Source organism: Drosophila albomicans, chromosome 2R, assembly GCF_009650485.2.
Source record: "Drosophila albomicans strain 15112-1751.03 chromosome 2R, ASM965048v2, whole genome shotgun sequence".
In the NCBI taxonomy this organism is placed as follows: Eukaryota; Metazoa; Arthropoda; class Insecta; order Diptera; family Drosophilidae; genus Drosophila; species Drosophila albomicans.
In genome coordinates this window covers 9,179,008-9,198,320 of record NC_047631.2, presented here as the reverse complement: position 1 = coordinate 9,198,320, position 19,313 = coordinate 9,179,008, and the positions used below count along the sequence as shown (strand labels likewise).

Sequence of the window (19,313 nt, the reverse complement as noted above, 5' to 3'; positions counted from 1 at the left end):
ATTCAGTGCGCCGGTGTAGTTCAAGAGTAACGCATGGATTTTCTTTATTTTTAACGGATGAACATATTCTAATCCAAAAAATAAAATGGCGGAAGCTCGTTTACGCAGAAATATAAGTCGCCAAGCACCTACGATGTACGTAAATTAGTGCGGATATATACAAAGGTTACATCACTGCATGAATAAACTGAAAGTCATGCCAAAATTGTTTATTGGCAATTAAGTACTTACCTACATCGTATCAAGCTGCGTGTACTTGCTTACATAAGCGACTGTGATGCCTTAAATTATTTAAATTTCGCATTTCCGTTAATTGTCCAGTGGGAAAATTGATCACTTTCAGAGTGCCTAACAATTAAAAAATCCCCACCAGACACTTGTTGCTAATGCATAAACATAAATCACTGCAAATAATCACGTGTGCGGCGCATCACGAAAAAAAAAACCGTTTATTTGGAATTACATAGACCGATTTTTTATTTTTGTGTCTCCCATGACCTTCGCTTCGCATGCCAGTTTTGGAAATTGACAGCGAAACGATATTTTGTATTGAAAATGTGCTTGAATGTTTGTAAGTTGCAACCGAAATAATAACATGATGCAACTGGCTTGCCACAGAAACCCGTTTCGAACACTTTTTCTAATTGCAAACGAAACGCGATGTCAAATTATAGTAAACATCTTTCTGAGTTTCGAATGTAACGATGCGGTGCAATTATAATGACGTTACGTACTTTAAATAGGGCTCCGTCCGATCGATAATCGGTGTGATTTCCTCATTCGATTTGCCAACCATGTGTCAAAACCAATAATTGTACTAGGCACATTAAACTATTTAAAGCTATGCCTACATTTGTATATTTATCACAACTTGGCTAATGGGCTACGAAAAACAAAAAGTGCTTGAGATAATTAGTCAAAGTAAATGTGTCAATAATGTAGATGGGCTTTAGCTATTTGCAACTGAAATGTTAATCACCCCTAATAAAAGTTCAAAATGAAGTTAAGAGTTAATTGCAGCTTTTAAAAATTAGTTTAAATCCGGTTTAAATTTCGCACGTTCACGCTCTCTTTCTCTCTCCCTCACTCTCACTTTGCCACAATTGAATTCTTAAAATGACGTTTTTTTGTACTGTGGATAATTGGACATTTTGCTGTATGCTAGTTTTACGTCAGTCTGGCAGCATTGTCGGCGGTTCCGTTGCTTTGTTCCACTACAACAATATGTACTTATGTATGTGCATGTGTCTGTGTCTGAATATTGTGTTGTAATCGCAGCTTTAATTGATTTTATTTTTTGTTTCTATGTTTAAATAGGATAACTATGTTATATAGTAGATACCGGTTTCTGTCTATGCATTGACATTTTGCACTTCGTGTACATGTTTTCCGTACTTTTATGTGCATAGCTTGTTCTTTTATACACAGATGAACAACAAGTTGCTTTAACTAGCGTAGGCTGTCTTACTAGCGATCAAGGTGAATTAAATCAGAGTCTTTTCTCGTTAATGCACAATTCACAACAAAAGCTTTTCCAGTGATAGCACTCACAATCAGGCATTTAATACAAGTGAATTGAATGTGATGTGTAGACTCAGCTCTTCTTCTCTCCACTGTATAACTGAACTTGTTTGGTGCATGAGTTTCGTTAAGCCGTTCGTTCACTACGGCCGACTGCACACAGCGGCAGAGCAGAGTGAACGAAACTGTGGAATTGTTTTTGTTTTGTAAGCTGCGTTTCTAACAAACATATTTGTTTTGATTTTTGTTGTTGTTGCTGCTGCTGCTGCTGCTGCTGTCTTTCATTAATTGTATTTTGCCATTTCGTTTTCGCGGCAACTGACGAGCCGAGCTTGGGGCTCGTTTTTTTTGGTTTTAGGTTTCCGTTTTCAGTTTGTTTTGACCGCGCGACGCGCAAAGATGTTGGCCTAAAGCGAAGCGCACAATATACCGACGATAATACACATACATACATACATACATATGTACATAGCGTAAAATCAAGAATTTAGCGGCATATTAATAGCAAGTGCAAAATCAGTGCAGTGTGTTACACCAATTGGAAAAGCTAATAATCAATTAAAAATCGAAGTGTAACAGTAAACCAAAATAAATAATTATTGTAGTTGTACAATATAAAATCGAAGGTGTCAAATTTCGCGATGTTTGTGGCAGCAATCTTCTTAAATTTGCCATAATAAATAAACTGACCGTTGATACGATATTTTATTTTTATTTACAAAACTTGAAAATAAAACTAACTTTCGCTTTATAAAATATTGTCAACAAATTGTTTACAAAATCTACCAAAATTTATGCATAGGAGTTTTGTACTTTTACTATTTGCTAAAATGTACCCATAAACAGTAATTGTACCTGGAGGGCAAGAAATGTACCAAATGTGGCAACTGTGTTCGTTGTGTTTGCTCGTTGTGGGCCAAAGCGACCTCTAGGTTTCTTTCTTGTTGTTCAGGTTGCGGTTTTTGACATTTGCATTAACAATTCAGACTGCATTCTCGATTGCTTACATACTAATATGTATAATTGTACACACATATATAAAAGTGGGCACATACCTGCGTATGTGCTTATTATGTCCCGATTGTGTTGTGTACTTTTTTTCATTGGCCTTCACTTCAAAGTGGAAGTTAAAAAATTACCGACTTTTCCGTCACGCGTTGTTCATGCAAATTTTAGTAAACAAATTCTGATTAGTTACAAACCAGTTTGAATGTTATGCAAAAGTGATATTTATTTTTATAAATAAAACTCTTCATTTGATCATTTGTGATATTGCCAACACCTGAGAGAGTTCGTCGTGCCAGCTGGTGCAAAGTACCACAAATAGCTATCAAAATAACCAACAGCAAAGCTAACACAGACCTTTCCAAGAAAAACAAACTAACTGTTGTGGCACGACGACGATTACATACGCTTTGAATACTCACAGAGTAAACATTAATATTGGACTGATTGTTTTTAGTAAAGCTAAAGGGTGATAATAAAAATTATATTAACTGTTATTGAAAAACTTTAATAATGCTCTATTTTACACTACACATAATGAATGGAATGAATTGAATGTATAGCCGAAAAATGTCTTTAAAAATATGGTATAACCCGAAGCTAGCGTATGGAAGAAACAACAAGCTTAACTTCAATTATAGCCGGCGGGTTAAATGAAAGAAGACGACACAACAGCAATAAATGCAAAATACTTTGTACGCGTGAGATACTCGTAATAGGTGAAGGGTTCCCCATACCAGGTATAATAATAAAGCTTGAATAGGTGTGGCGGTGAAAGATGAGTACAACTAAATGTTGTCTTTACTATGAGATGCTTTCTCGTTGACCCACAAAATACTCGTATAAGATGGAAAGGATAGAAAAGTTCCGTTACAGGTGCAGCTTGTTTACGAACCTGAAATTTGTGTGTCTTCAGTGCGTCGAACTTTTTGTAACTCGGAACTGGTTTGGTGTAATTAACAAAAACTTAATCCCCTGGAGTTTGCTCATATATTTTGTTTATATGCAAATAACTTTCGTCTTCATAAACAAGTTGGCAGAGTTTAATGATGAGCAGTTTGAACTTCCAAAGTATATAAAGTTTCCATAAATTTATTTCAACCTTTTATTAATTAATTAATACACAACAATCATTAACGCCTACAAGTCGAAAGATCATCAAATTTTGTGGAAATAATTCAAGACAATTTGCGCATATTAACACGTACTCGATGCAATATTTTTTGTGTCAAACAATTTGACAGTCTCCCCACGCATGCCAAACCGGCGAACACTATGAAAAAGAAAGCCAACAACAATAATAAAAGTAACGAAGCTTATTGAATGTTGAGTAATTAACTGTTAAAAAGTGATCGATTCGGTAATTCGTAATGAACATCGGCTGTCGGTATAAAAAGTCTCGTTAGGTCTCTCGATAAAAGCTGCTCTTGAAAAATGTTTAAAATAAAGATGAACTTACATTTAATATCATTTTTTAGTTCGCCGCATTCATTACAAAAAAGCACAAACATAAAGTAGAAATATTAAGCAATTAAGAATAATAATCAAGTATACGCCACGATGATCAATGGCAAGGCTGCTGCGTCGCCTGAGAAAAATGGGTAAAACAAAGCAAAACTTAACAGACAATACCGAACCATTATACTTACAACCAGCTGATAGATTAAGTACAAAAATGTTTTAATTGACTATGTTTGTTTTTTCTCTATTTGATAGCGCGCTGAACGATCGTCCATTATTTATGCAAAATGGCGGCAATCGACGCATTTCCGGGGTGAACGATGTGGAAGTGAGCAACTTTCGACGGGCCCTGCCACAGTTTCTAGCTGTTAGTATTAAGAACATATTGCTATTCGGTAAATAACATGTAATACTCGAACTTTTCAATCTAATACATTTTTCTATATGCTAAATTATATAAGCCAGGAATGAAGTTGATGATGATGATTTAACGAACTGTGATTTATTTAAATTTTAATTTGTCTAGCGGCTGCTTCATTCCTTGGCTTGATTAACTCAAAACTCTATTACAAGTTACGAAACATATGGTAATATTTTGTTCATTTCAGGCTATGGCATGACATTGGGTTTTCCCACAATTGTAATACCCGCCATACAAGGTGGCGAGGGACGCAGCGACGGTCGCAACGGCGAAATTGTACTTAACAAAGATGAAATCTCGTGGTTTAGTGAGTGTCAATCGATCAAGGAAATGCATTGGAGCATATGCTAAAAATAACTATTGCAGGTTCTATCAATTTGATCTGTGTGCCCCTCGGTTGTCTCTTCTCGGGCATGTTAACCCAACCGCTAGGCAAACGTCGAGCAATGCAGGTGCGTATCCACTTGGATCATCATCCATCCGAGTATCACATAGCAAACCACAGCGGCACTAACATTGACACACTGAACCAGAAATCGAAATAAAACCACGTGACTCGCTTTGAGTTGCGCAACAATTATGCTGATGCGCTAAACCGCGTGATCTCACGCAAATCTCTTGTTTTTATACCCGCTCCCCATAGGGTAGAAGGGTATTATAACTTTGTGACGGCAGGCAATTTATGTAACAGGTTCAAGATTCAGGAACCGAGATAATCTAGCCATGTCTGTCTGTCCGTCTGTCTGTCTGTCCGTCTGACCGTACGAACACCTAGATCTCAGAGACTATAAGAGATAGAGCTATAATTTTTTTCAACAGCATTTATTATGTTTCCATTCAGATCATGTAAGTTTCAAACTTTTGCCACGCCCACTTCCGTCCCCACAAATCGACAAAAATCGAATAACAAGCGTAATTTGAAAGACAGAGTCGTGAATTTTGGTATATACAATAATAACTATAGTCTTTGTGATTCCTGAAATTTCCGGCAAAAACGCCTACTTACTAGGGGTCTTAGTTGCTCTGACTGACAACCTGGTATATTTTGAGTTCTATAGTATATCTTGAATGTAGTACCATATCAATATACCAAATTTACCATATTATACATTTTACTATTTTTAGTATTTTGTGGTATATTATTTTTGGTATATTTTGAGAACAATAACGAAATATTTTGCTTTTAAAATGGGTAGCGGGTATCTCATAGTCGAGCACACTCGACTGCATCTTTTTTACCTGTTCATTATGTATCTGCAAATGTAAATGTAAACGTTAATGTATCCGTATCGTTTTTGTATCGCTTTCAGTTTGTCAACCTGCCCATACTGGCTGCCTGGCTAATGTTTCACTTTTCAACGCGCACCGAGCATCTGTATGCAGCTTTATGCTTGGCTGGCCTCGGTGGCGGTTTGATGGAAGCACCTGTAAGTACAGATCACGAACCAACTAACAACAAATAATTGCATTTTTGTAGTGGCATCTTCGAGTGTCGACCTTGCCGAGTGCAATGTATCCGATTTGTCACTCTTCCCCCTCTCTCAGTTTGCCTATTTCAAATTCACTCGACTAATGGTTACATAGTTACAATTATTCAGTTGAGTTGATATGCAATAATTTAAGTAATAAAGTTTCCTAGCTAGCTATTTGGGAATTTAAAATTGGAGTGCAGTCTTCAGATTCATATTATAAAGCTTACTGAATCCTTACAAGAAATGTGCTTCAAGCATTTTATTTAACTGTAAACCTATCCAAATAGTTTTGGTTAGAATAACTGTTCCTTCCACCGCCTCATTTCATAATTATTTCAAATGAATTTAATAACGTTCGATGATTTGCAATTCTTTAAAACAAAGCAAATTAATGAATGAAAAAACGGGAAATGAAAAGACACATTATAAAATGTTTGACGCAAAGCACTGAGCACTAAAGCACTAAATTACCCACTTGGTAATTTAATAGGATCGTTTCAGAACGAGTTCCTTAATAAAATGCAAATCGCAAATAGGTATACTGAATTAATGAGAAATAAATTAAATGTATACGAACATATACTTTTTAGAATCGCATTGTTAGTTAAATTACTCAATTTCGGCTGATTTGTTTGTTACTTCTCCTTCCTGCCTGAGTTTGTTTAATTTTGCACTTCAAATAGCTTTCTGAATGATGCGAGTTTGGTGTAAACACTTGAATCTTATAATTGCAGAATTCAAGCAGATGCGCTTGGTGTAAATAGTGTATTATGAAATATAGTTCATCTCCTAAATAGTGTTGTGAGAACACAGTTCGATTTACTGATCGTTCGTTAATTTTACTTGATCGACTAAACAAAAAAACTCTTTTCACAGCAGAGAACTTATATTTATTTGAGATAACAAACATTTTATTTTTGTCGTGAAGTAGTTAATCAAATTAAACTTTAAAAATCATACAATTTTTGGCCAGGCTTCACTTCCGTGTCATATAAACAGGTGATATAGTACCATGGTAACCTACCGGGTTTTCGTGTCATCATGCCGCATCCCACTTCGTTCGCTCTTTGATTAATTATATTTGCGAATGCATAATCAAAATTCGAGGCATCCGATGGAAAACTCTCAACAAAACTCGCATTTACCCTAAGGAAGTTGCCACCTATATATTTAATTGCCAAAATTAGAAAATCCTCTGGTTTCATATTACTGTTCTCAGGAGGAATTTGCCAATCCGTTGAAGACCGACCTACATGCAGAAAACGTGGTGTATTTACACAGTCCATGCCAGTTGCATTGTTGCAATAGTTTGTGATCCTCATCGCCAGAACGGAAAGATCTTGGTTCCATTTAACCTTGGGCAAGCCCTTAGCTATGGGCAGATTTTGCCAACTGACTTTCGACATATTCTCACGTATGTTATTATGAACGTCGATGATGTCTGTCTTGATTTTTTCCACGTTGACACCTGCTCGGGGCTTTTCACAATGTGATCCCCACTTTAAAGTTTTGGTTTAGCTTATCGGACTGATCACTGATATTGATTGAAACACTTACAAATGGATTGCCACAGGCGATGTGTTTCACATTCGCTGGACATAGACCTTTGCGGCAATAGTTTTGTGGAGGAGTTGGGGAAACCAGTTTAGTACGCAACTTGTATTTACTTACTTTGGTCTTAAAGATTGGGGCTTCAAAAAAGCGCATCGAATATAGCTGATCTATGACAGCAGTGCAAAGGATAAACATTGCTAACTGAATGTGCATTCTAAATAGTTCACTCAATGACTGAAGTTTTGAGAACTTGGACAGTGTTTAGATATATTGAATAAGATGCAATTCGTTTCATATTCTATAAATTAGCAACAGTAATTACATTATTGTGAAAGTTGCAGCAACTTAAGTGTTACTTTGTTGTGCATTTTATTTTCTACACCCGATTGAAGAAGTTCACTAACGATAAAATTTAAAGTCATGTATTTATACTTTTAAGCTTATTTATTATTAGATATCTTCTTAACGAGACTTAGCCTGATCGTTGATTAAACATGTTAGATAAAATCATTGTTTTGAGCCCGATTTCATTTTTCAATATCATTCTTGTTGCGCGATGTATTTGATGAGGATTTTAAAACAATTGTATAAATTAATCACATAAAGCATTACTCTTGACTTCATTTCGAGACAATTTTCTACATTGCGAACATTAAACAGTAGTTTCTTTTCCCAATAACCTTTGCTTAAATCAATACTTCCTAATAACTTAATGATATCTTAATACTTTATTTAAACCAAAAAAAATTTTTTTTTCTTGACAACATTTTTTTAAGTTTAACCGGTTTTTGAGAGAAGCATGTTTGCTTTTAGTAATTTTATTTAATATTTCCCAAATCTGGTAAATAAGAATTTTAAAAGTGTGTAAAAATTAAATAACTGATATTGCTAGGTATATTTAATAAAAAGATATCTTAAATGTAATTCGTTCCATGGGAAAATCAATAGGTAACGTCAATTAATAGTAGTAGTTCAGGATTCTGTAAATATTCCTCTAAGTATACCGCTTATAACAAATGAAATCATGAAATTTTCCTGCATATTTTTGAATTGATAAATAAAGAAAGATTACAAATAATATGTTCGTTGCTATGCTATAATTAATATTGCATTCATTTAGTATTTTGTATGTACTGTATATATGTACATATATGTATTTAAATTGTGTTACTTTCCATGTCACATTATCACGAATTTTTTGTTCCGTTTATTTTTTTTGTTTTTCATTTTATTATATGGTACCAGAGCTTAAATAAATGTATAAACAAGAAATTAATCGTACAATTTTTGCCCAGGCTTAACCTTATCGTTATAAAGACAAGTGACATAGTACCATGGAGATAAACCAGGTTTTCGTGTCAACATGCCACAGCCCACAAAGCGAACCTTTTGATTAATAATGTTTGCAAATTCATGTTCATCCTCCGATGCATCAGGGGGAAACTTTTCAACATAGTTCGGGTCGAAACATTTATAATAGTCCCCCCAATATTTAATCGTTTCAAGAATAAAGTTCTCTGGAGATATATTCTTAGAACTGTTTGTAGTTTCATGGTAAAATGAATTCCGGGCCACATGAAGAAAATGTGGCGTATTCACGCACTTACTAGCTTCTTCATCATTGCAAAAGTTTGTGATCCTCATCGCCAGTGTGGAGAGCTCTTCATTCCAATTGATTTTCGGCAATCCTTTAGCCAGGGGTAATTTACCCAAACCTGATACCGATAATTTTGCCCGGTAATTATTATGAAGGTCTACGATTCTTGTCTTTATTTTGTCCATGTTGACTCCTGCCCGAGGTTTTGTACACTCTGGTCCCCACTTTAATGTATATTGTTAAATTTTCGATCTGATATTGACATTGAGTGAAACACTTACAAACGGATTGTCACAAGCGATGTGTTGCACATTCGGCGGACATAGATCTTTGCGGCAATAGTTCTCGGGTGGAGTTGGCGAAGATAGTTTCCTTCGCGTCTTATAAACTGACACTTTCGTTTTAAACAATGGGACGTTCCAAAAATGAGACGAACTAAGCAGTTGATCTACGAACGAAGTGCAAAAGAGTAAAACTGCTAAACTAATGTGCATCTTTAATAATTCACTCACTGACTGTTGTTCTTACAAATACTTTATATACCTAAAACGATATGTGATCTGCACTTAATCAATTTGCAACGCCAATAACATTCCAAGATATAAATATGAAGGAATGCTACAGTCGACTCGACCGTGAGATACCTGCTAAACATTTTCAATATGAAAGAAATAGTTCGAGTGAGGCTGGATCGCAAGAAAATCTATGAAACAATATTCGAAAAATATAATATTATATATTATATTAAAAAGGTATAAGAATATACCATTACATTCAAAATATACCAAAGAGTACAAAATATACCAGATTGTCTAAGAAAGCATTGCACGTTTTTTTGTATCATTTTAATTTATTTTTTTAAGTTGATTTTTAGAATTAATTTAATTGTTGTATCGGGATGTATAGGTATAGGTTTTTAATCTGGGTACATAAATATACAAACGTTTTCAATATCAATTGATCCTTAGCTATTCCTTTAAAGTGTTCACAATATGTCATATAATTTTTCTCCAGGCTTGGGTTTATCGTTATATAGACATGTAATATGATAAGTTGGATATAAGGTTGCTCCTTGAATCAACATGCCGCATCCCACGTGGCGAACTCTTTGATTAAATAAGTTTGCTAATTCACATTCAAAAGTCTCTGGATTTTGTGGAAAGTGTGTAACAACATTCGGATTGATATAAACACAATGACTACTCCAAAATTTGATCACATTAATTATAAAGTCATAAGCAGTAAAATTTGGAAAGTGTCGAATAGCTGTAACCGAACTCCGGGCCACATTTGGGAAATCTGGCGTATTAAAACAATCGTTGCCAGTGGCATTGTTGCAATAATTTGTGATCCTCATCGCCAGAACGGAGAGTTCTTTGCTCCAATGCACTTTTGGCAATTTTTTAGCAACGGGCAAATTACCCAAGGGTTTTAGGCTTAATTGTGTGCGCATATTGTTATGAAGATCAACGATCTCTGCCTGGTATTTTTCCATATTGACACCTGCACGAGGTTTTGGGCAATGTGGTCCCCACTTTAATGTAAAGTAATGGAGTGAATCTTGACTAATTTCGTTTTGTTAATTTTAATGAAAGCACTTACAAATTGATAGTTGCAGGCGATATGTTTCACATTTGCTGGGCACAGATCGCTACGACACAAGTCTTGTGGAGGAGTTGGTAAAATTATTTGACCACGCGTCTTGTATTGTGATATTTTGGTTTTAAATAGTGGATGATCAAAAAAGCGAGTGGAGCTCAGCCTATCTATGATAGAAGTGCACAAGAATAACAGTGATAACTGAATGTGCATCTTTAAAAAAAACTCACTTACTAAAATGCTTTAACATTAACATTTGTAGATATTTGAAATGCAATTCAATCCATTTAAAATTAATTGGCAATACTAATTTCATCTACCGTTAAGAATAGAGGTGAGTTGAGACTTCTTTAGACCATATAAATAGCTGTGTAAAACTCTCATGCAATACCTTGAAATATAATAATGCAAATATTGTTTGACTAAGATAAATATAGTCAAAATATTTCTGGTAACGAAGATAACAAATATTTTAACAGAACAAGTCAATAAATAGTTGGGGTGAACAAAGCTGATTACGTAATAGAATATTTATTATTGTGTCACAACCACTTTTTACAATTTTCTGATAATAATTTTAATTGTTCTACATAGCTCTAGAATGTTGTCACGTTTGGAATTTGTTGCTGATTTGCTTAGACTACAATAAAAATTGGCATTTGACTAGTTCCGATTTATCTAGCTATGAGAAATACTATTTAAGTAGTTATAACATCGCCAATTTATGCCTAACCAAGTAAGACAGCTACAATCGAGTGTGTTGGACAGTGATATATCCACTACCTATAAAAATAAAAATCACTTCTAAAAATATACCGATTTAATATACTAAAAATAGTGAAAATACACATTGATATAGTACTATCTTCAAAACATACCATAGAGTACAAAATATACTAGATTGTCAGTCTAATCAACTAAGACCCGTTTGCAGTAGGCGCTTTTTACGATATAAAAGTATTTTCTAAATAACTTCTACAAATTTCTCTGGTCGCAACCAAATTTTCAGGAATCATAAATTCTGTAGTTATTATTACGACTCTTGTTTTAAAATTGCGATTGGTAATCGATTTTTTCGATTTGCAAGGGCGAAAGTGTTTTGAGCTAAACTTGAAACTCTATAACTTATAGTCGCTGAGACTTAGGTATTGATACGGGCAATGGTATTTTTTTGTTTTTCAATAATTTTATATAGTAAACAAAAATTTAGAAAATATATGAAAGAATATCTTTTATGTTAAAACATTAAACTTATATCCTGCGTTTAAATAAATGTAATACCTCTTTTAGTTTAGCGAGTGTACTGGTTTAAAGTCGTTGGTTGGTGGTGGTTGAAATAAGCTGTGATCGACTGTAGGTGTTCTATGGCCAGACAGACAGACGGACATACAATGCTATGATCACCTTTGGGAACCACTGGGACAATTTGTACGAAAGCAAGTACCTATTGGGTTTATAAAATATTATATATCCCAAGCTAAAAAACACCGATTTTCGAAGTACATAAGTTATATAGCAACACTTCAGAATATGCAAACACTTGTGGCATAATTCTCTTGGACTAAGAAAAGAATTCAGTAACTTGCGATTGTAGGATTAATTCAAATATCTACTAAATTCAACATAAATTTGAAATTATTGAGATCTTTTAATATAGAGAGCATTAAATAGAAACAAAGGCGAAATATTATGTTATAACATACATACAACAAATGTTAAAATGTTGCACTATTTAGTCAAGTAAGCTTGCATTTATGTTTGAATTGTTCCATTTTTGGAATCAGCTTATAAAGCCAGCGATGTAATTTGCGTTGTCATTGTCACATGGCCACATGATCATTATTTGTAGCTAGCTGCCTTGGTAGTTAGTTGCCTTGGCATGCCACTTAATGTGGCAAGTGTTGCAAATAGCAAACATAAACTGTAGTAAATGTCAAGAGTGCTAAAACAATGTTCTTCACCTTTTGTTTGTTTTTTGCAGGTGCTAACATATGTGGCCGAGATCACAGAGCCAAAGTATCGCGGCATACTGTCCGCGTTGGGCACCACCTGTGTGATCACCGGCGTCTTTGTGCAATTCATACTTGGCTCGCTGATGGACTGGCGCAGTGTGGCAGCTGTGAGTGCCGCCTTTCCCGTGATCACCATTGTGATGCTCTGCTTTGTGCCCGAGAGTCCCATTTGGCTGATACGCGAGCATCGCTTCCTGGAGGCCGTCAAGTCGCTGCAATGGCTGCGCGGTTGGGTGCCAGAGCACATGATTGAGGCGGAGTTTAATCAGCTGTACGACGAGCTGATCACCCAAAAGGCCATCGAGGAGGCAGCCGAGGGAGGAGCTGCATCGGCGGGACAACGACGCACGCTGAAAATGCGTCTGCGCATGTGGCGCAAGCGAACTTTCCTGGTGCCTTTCCTACTCGTCTCCTTCACCTTCTTCACGGGTCACTTTTCCGGCAAGACTTCGCTGCAAACGTATGCGGTGCAAATCTTCCACACACTGAAGGCACCCATGAACAAATACCATGCCACCATACTGTTGGGCGTGGCCGAGATGATCTCTACCATACTGGGCGTTATTCTCATACATTTCACGGGCAAACGTCCGCTGGTCCTGGTCTCGACGGTGGGCACCGGACTCTGTTTCTTGGGCACCGCGACCTACGCTCATTTTCTGAACGAAGTGCCCGGCTTTGGAGTGAACAATGTGGTCATCAATGCGTCTGCCATCGTGCCCAAGGATAGTATTATCTCGCAGGCTAATATATCCAAAATATTTGAGAGTCAACGCCAGGATGAACTGCAGGAGCAACAGCAGCTGACTACTCTATTGCCAGATATGGAAATGTATACAACCGAGTCAGGCAATCGCAGCAGACGAGAGTTGGACACCACAATGCAGCCGGAGGAGGATCTAGACACTACTACGCTGCTGCCGGAAGTTTCCAGTGCCATGCCGAGCTCCACCGAGCGCAGTGAATTGACGTCTTCGAAGCCACCTATTGCAGAGGATCTATTGCTGACTGTTCCCAAGCAGAAGACCAACTATTTGGTTTGGGTGCCGCTGATTCTGTTGCTGCTCTCCGCCTTCTTCTCGCATCTGGGCATACGTATGATACCCTGGATTCTCATTGGCGAGGTCTTTCCCGCGGACATTCGTAACAGCGCCTCGGGATTCGCCGGTGGCGTTGGTTATGTTTTTGGCTTTTTAGCCAATAAACTGTTTCTCTTCATGTTGGCTACATTGACGCTACCGGGCACATTTGCTTTCTATGCCACAGTTGCGTTTGTTGGCACCATTGTCCTCTACTTTACACTTCCCGAGACAGAGGGTCGCACTCTGGGCGTGAGTTGAAACTGACCGTAAAATGAATGCTTGGATTAACAACTTTTAATATTTGTTATTGCAGGAAATCGAGGCACATTTCTCAAAGAAGTCCGATATGAATCTGTTGCGCAAACAGCCATCGCCGAAGGAGCTTGAGAAACAACAACAGACGCAACCGTCCAATGTCATACACTTGGACAATCTGCAGAATCTCCATGTGCCAATCAGTTCGCAGCAGCAGGCGAAGATTATCCACCTGCAACAAAGTGATTTTGCGCCGCAAGCAAACAGTAATCCTCTCAGAGGTGCCACCAATCACGCCTTCGAGGAGAGCAGCAATACAACACACTTGTAATTCCATAGACACATTTGTAATATTTTTCCTTCTTTCACTTTCACATAAATACTTGATAATCCAGTGATATTTATAAGTAACAAAGCAATACAATACCAAAAATTGATGTTTGATTTCATTTTGAGGGCCAACTTTTCCCTAAATCACACTTTCCAGTATAAACATTAATAATGAGTAGAAAGATCAGCGTTCTAGCTCTTACTATTCAGATTTAGCGTTGATAGTATCTTCAGTAAGTGTTGTATTTTCCTATCAAATTCAATTATAACATCATTGAGAGGAACTCTTTAATCGTTTCCGTATTTTCTAGATCCCGAACTACTTCAAGTTGTTCCACTTAAAGCGTAAGCTTAAATATGACAGCTTACATACTCAGCTTAGCGTGCGATCAATTCTGGTGTGTGTTGGATTCTCATTTAAATGACAACTATGATTTGTTAACTAGATTTTTATGTGAACTTCCGACTTGTAACGTTTGTTTAAAGCATGCTTAAGTATAATTTTGTATAACACATTTTTCTTTTATGTATATATGTATGTATGTATATGTAGATATTAATATGCAATTAGAGGACAGGCGTCAGAGAGTAAAATTGTTCAACTTTAAGTTTCGTCATCCTGGAGCTCCAGGAACTGCGTGCAAACATCCCGACTGCATTCGCCTTTGCTATTGAATAGGAATTTATAGTAATGTCCATCGGCACAAATTGCTAAAAATTGAATTAATAAATAGTAATTATTTTATAATCATGTTAAAATTGTGCATTGTTCTGTCGCTTACCCACAACCGAATTGGAATCGGCGCCAAAGGCACATATACAGCGAGGTCCTTGTGGTATGGAGAATTTCACAAAGCTCCATTGACTTGAGAAATACTTGGGTAAAATGGGAAGTGACGATTGCTGCGGCTTGTTGCCCTCCAAGTTAAAGACATGAATGGTGCCATGATCAGAGGCCACCACAATCATAGTGGATTGATGATTAAAATTAATGCAAAATATATTAGCATGATTGCTTCCACGCCGCAGTTCCGACACCTTTTTGCCATTCTCCGTATCAAAGATGCGAATTAGCGTGCCCTTCTCACCAGCGGTGGCCAACCGTGTGCCCTGCAAATTGAGAGCAATACAACTTATTGCTGCCTCGTGAGCGATCACTTCCAAGGGGGCACGCTCTGTGTTGGCAAGATCAACGATCTGTACATGGCCGGTTCGTCGACCCGGGAATGCTAGTAGGCTTTTATTGCTATGCGGACAGAGCACACACAGGCCATTCGGGTTGGCGCTCGTCTCAAACACATGCAACTGTTGTGGCTGCTGTGTGAATGTGTACACCTTGATCACGCCCTCCAGCACAACAACGATGCGATCACGTCGCAGACGTACCGCACGCACCGGCTGATTAAAGTCCAATGAAATGGCCGGCGATTTCTTCAGGTCATCCCAGACGATCACTTTATTGGGTGGATACAGAGGTCGAATGCCCCCACCAACCAGTGCCAGATAATTGCAACGAAAGAGCATTTCAACATGACTAAGGCCACCTGCATGAAATGAAAACAATACAATGATTAGGGCATGGGAAGTCATACTTTCATTTGCAAATATTTCTATATTTAAGTTACTTTCTCACAACTTGCAAAGTGTATAAGTAGTATGTGGGAAAAGTTCACATACAAATATTGTATATTTGAATATATTGGCAGTTACTTTAAAAATCGATAATTATTTGATAAACTTGATAGCAAATTCCAAATAAATGATAACACTAACGATAAAAATAAGTTCATAATTCCAAAGATAACGATAATAGTTATAATTACTATCGGGTTATAGGATGCATATATATTAGTTTGTATTTATTTAGTTTGTCATTTCGATAAAAGATTTTGATTGCACGAATTTTGTTATCAGCAGACAGATTTTCACACACCTCCAAACTGCTGTCTTTGTTGCAAAATAGGGCTCCCACGTACATTCATATATACACATACTAAATTTTTAACAAATATTGCATGGCAAGGCGCCATCAAAGATACTTTCTGCCCGTTCAGCAGCACGTAAATAGCGCCACACATACACACACCTACACCAACATACACTTACCTTCGGGAAAGTATTGACGTTCCTTTTCCTTCAGTGGATCACAATTGTATACCCGAAATCCGGTATCAGTGGCACAAGCAAAGCATCCTGCGGCGCAATTACAAAATTAATCATGTCATACACATTTATAGGTGCATACATATAGTATACTTAAGCACGTTGGATTTTCATGTTCAATGAATATGTAAACAACAAACAAAGTGCATTATGATGATGTTTTTTACCCACCTTGGTCCTGGTTAAAGCCAGCATAAAGTAGGCCGTTGCCGTACGGATTCTGATCCGTCAAATTCATTGCAAATTGTTTGTATTTTCACACCCAATTCTTAGCAAGTTTTTTATATGTAAAACCTCAAATTTGTATCTGCGTGATGGGATGATTATTTATTTTTTGTACATTTGTACAGGGAACCGGTGTGACCACAAGATAAGTTTTAATGAATACTTTTTCACATGGAATAATATACTAAAATTTACCGATTTGTGATGAAAATTACCAGGGTTACATTAATGATGGCTGATCAGTATTGTAGGGTACTTGAATTCCAATATAATTACAAAATCAAGTATTCAATTAATTCAAAAGTGATTAATAAATAGATTTATTTTCCTAAACCTCTTTTGTGACTTTAGTATTTTTTTATATTTTTTAAAATTTAACCTAAGAATTGTAGTTATTTTGGAATTGTTCTGAAAACTGCCACACTAAAGACAACAAATGGAAGCGTTTTGAACCTATTTTGTATTACAAGACTTAAAATTTCTTTTGATGCATTTGTTGCGCTCGATTGTCCGCAATTTAACTGCATTAATATGGACTGTGCGGATCTGATGGCCTTCGAAGATGGCGACGAAATCGAGCCGTGTCGTGCATGCGGCATTTATTTCCTATTAAATCATTCTATTATCCGGCCCATTTTCACAAAACCCGATGCCGGTGACAACTTCAATGGCCAAATGTCTGATATAGTTCAGCAAATGAGTGATTGGAATCTACAGGTATTTGCTTACTTAGTTTATACTACGTAGTGCACATAACGAAGTCATTTTACCACTCGTCAGGTGCTGCAGAACGATGGACGTCCTCAGTATATGTGCAAATCGTGTATTCTGGAATTTCAAAAGGTTCTGCAGTTCAAGCGCAGCTGCCTGGAGACACAGCAGCAATTTGATACGCTGGAGTATACGCGAGCGCACAATGGTGTAATCATCAAAAAGGAAATCCAAACGGAACAGACTTTCTGCGGTTTTGTTTACCTCGACACTGATGACGAAGAAGGCAGCGAAGAGGATGGCAGCACACGCGTGTGTGCCCCATTGGATATCCCCCATGTACCCATTAAAATGGAGCATGCAGCTCGAGTGCCACTGGAAGCGCCACCCATTCAGCCACCCGCATCTAATGTTGCGAGCGATCTGCCAGAGGAGGCCACCTTCGCAAAGATTGAACCCAAAGAACTGGCTGTTGCAAATGGCGTAAGTTCTACAATATTCGAAGCTGATGCTGCAGAGGATGACAGCCAGGAGAGTGATGATGAAATCATTAAATTCACATACGACGATCACTCCGATGAGGAAGAGTTAACAATGCTTCCAGCGCCCATCCAGGAGCCGGGAGTCTTCTGTAAACTGTGTGGACACGAGTCGCTCTCACAGGTCGGGCACACAGAACACATGAGTCGCATACATATGCTCAAAGATTGCGAGTGTCACATATGTGGCAAGAAGTTTGTAAATGCCCCCGAATCTCGCCTCAGATTTCACATGAAATGGCATAAGCTGCAGAAACATCTGAAATGTCCAATTTGTGGCTTCTTTTGTAACTCAAAGGACACTTTGAAGCAGCATAAATTGGCTGTGCATACGAGAACGAAATGTGAATACTGTGGCAAAGGTAAGAAGGACTTTAAGGCTTCAAGTCAGCGGATTAATCAGTTATTTTCATTTATATTTTGCAGTACTAAAGCACCAGCAACTACAAGCGCATTTAAACCGGCATATTGAAGGTAAATACTAATCAAATATATATTTCTAGATACATATAAAATTCTTTGTACTGATTCATTGACTGGATCGCAGAGTCGGAACGCTAGAAGCTTGAAACTTGTAAACAATAATTGGGACACTCGATGATTTCTTAAAATTGCAACTCTTTTTAAAATTGTAAATTAGAATTCATCCCAGAAAGAAGCATTTATATTTATTGAACCAGTGATTATCGAGATTTGTTCGTTTCATTGCAGCACACGAAGAGGAGTTGGCCCTCAAGTTGCGAGCAATGCAAGCAATAGAAACGCCAGTAAAACCCAGCCAAGAGACATGTTTGATTGGGTGCGCCTTTTGTGAAAACACATTCAGCGATGCCGAGCAACTGGAAGAGCACGTACTGAACATGCATAGAGGACCGACCACACCTGAAGAACTGGATCCTGGCGATACATCCTTAACTTATTCTCAAGATGATACAAGCCAAGATACCGCGGCAGATGACAGTACGAATGTCAGTCAGCATTCCGACACAACTGTGGGATCAAACAAATCAATGTTCGAATGTCATATTTGTAACAAATCGTTCAACTTGACAATTAAATTAAATCGTCATCTCAAGAAACATGCAATGGCGTCCGACTGAAGTAAACGAAGAATCAATTCAAAAGAAGTTCAACAACAAGCAAACGCACGCCATACCAAGAATTTTAATCAACGATCATTTTCGTTCCTCTTCTCCACGTAAAAATAACTTACACATTTCCCATAAATTAAATCTCGACTCATACTTAATTGTAAGCAAGGAAATTTTTTTATGTTAAACTTTTTGCTTAGACTACTTTATATATATGTGTGTATATATATAAATGATAATGATAATGTAAAATCCAAACAAATGATAAAGTAAAC

At 37.1% G+C, this 19,313-nt stretch overlaps 5 protein-coding genes across 9 annotated transcripts; 2 read left to right on the top strand and 3 right to left on the bottom strand.

The window, feature by feature from the left end:
* Positions 1–70: 70 nt before the first annotated feature.
* LOC117576389 (facilitated trehalose transporter Tret1) lies at positions 71–14,414 on the top strand. 4 transcript variants are annotated; one of them, XM_034261102.2, is made up of 8 exons: positions 1,897–1,985; positions 4,005–4,127; positions 4,243–4,382; positions 4,596–4,715; positions 4,775–4,860; positions 5,719–5,835; positions 12,612–13,973; positions 14,038–14,414. In XM_034261102.2, the coding sequence occupies exons 2-8, from the start codon at positions 4,087–4,089 to the stop codon at positions 14,308–14,310; spliced, it is 2,139 nt and encodes a 712-aa protein (XP_034116993.2). In that variant the 5' UTR covers positions 1,897–1,985; positions 4,005–4,086; the 3' UTR covers positions 14,311–14,414. The 4 variants fall into 4 exon arrangements, with proteins under 4 accessions (XP_051864044.1, XP_034116993.2, XP_034116992.2 ...); XM_034261101.2 differs by lacking the exon at positions 1,897–1,985 and adding an exon at positions 2,021–2,093; XM_052008084.1 differs by lacking the exons at positions 1,897–1,985; positions 4,005–4,127 and adding an exon at positions 71–135.
* Positions 6,531–7,649, bottom strand: LOC117576260 (tabinhibitin 3-like). Of its 2 annotated transcripts, XM_052008087.1 has the most exons (3): positions 7,438–7,649; positions 7,091–7,379; positions 6,968–7,026 (listed from the first exon to the last, which is right to left on the bottom strand). In XM_052008087.1, exons 1-3 carry the CDS (start codon positions 7,645–7,647, stop codon positions 7,022–7,024), a joined length of 504 nt encoding a protein of 167 aa, XP_051864047.1. In that variant the 5' UTR covers positions 7,648–7,649; the 3' UTR covers positions 6,968–7,021. The 2 variants fall into 2 exon arrangements, with proteins under 2 accessions (XP_051864046.1, XP_051864047.1); XM_052008086.1 differs by having other exon boundaries at positions 6,531–7,379.
* LOC127566205 (scoloptoxin SSD552-like) lies at positions 8,463–9,562 on the bottom strand. The gene is made up of 2 exons (XM_052008088.1): positions 9,313–9,562; positions 8,463–9,255 (listed from the first exon to the last, which is right to left on the bottom strand). Exons 1-2 carry the CDS (start codon positions 9,523–9,525, stop codon positions 8,707–8,709), a joined length of 762 nt encoding a protein of 253 aa, XP_051864048.1. The 5' UTR covers positions 9,526–9,562; the 3' UTR covers positions 8,463–8,706.
* A 329-nt stretch (positions 14,415–14,743) lies between the features above and the next one.
* Positions 14,744–16,852, bottom strand: LOC117576786 (WD repeat domain phosphoinositide-interacting protein 3). Its single transcript, XM_034261837.2, has 4 exons — positions 16,644–16,852; positions 16,416–16,502; positions 15,092–15,853; positions 14,744–15,020 (listed from the first exon to the last, which is right to left on the bottom strand). The coding sequence occupies exons 1-4, from the start codon at positions 16,708–16,710 to the stop codon at positions 14,914–14,916; spliced, it is 1,023 nt and encodes a 340-aa protein (XP_034117728.1). The 5' UTR covers positions 16,711–16,852; the 3' UTR covers positions 14,744–14,913.
* Positions 16,853–17,100: 248 nt separating this feature from the next.
* Positions 17,101–19,065, top strand: LOC117576783 (zinc finger and BTB domain-containing protein 41). The gene is made up of 4 exons (XM_052008080.1): positions 17,101–17,414; positions 17,478–18,309; positions 18,374–18,421; positions 18,659–19,065. The coding sequence occupies exons 1-4, from the start codon at positions 17,229–17,231 to the stop codon at positions 19,045–19,047; spliced, it is 1,455 nt and encodes a 484-aa protein (XP_051864040.1). The 5' UTR covers positions 17,101–17,228; the 3' UTR covers positions 19,048–19,065.
* Positions 19,066–19,313: the final 248 nt, after the last annotated feature.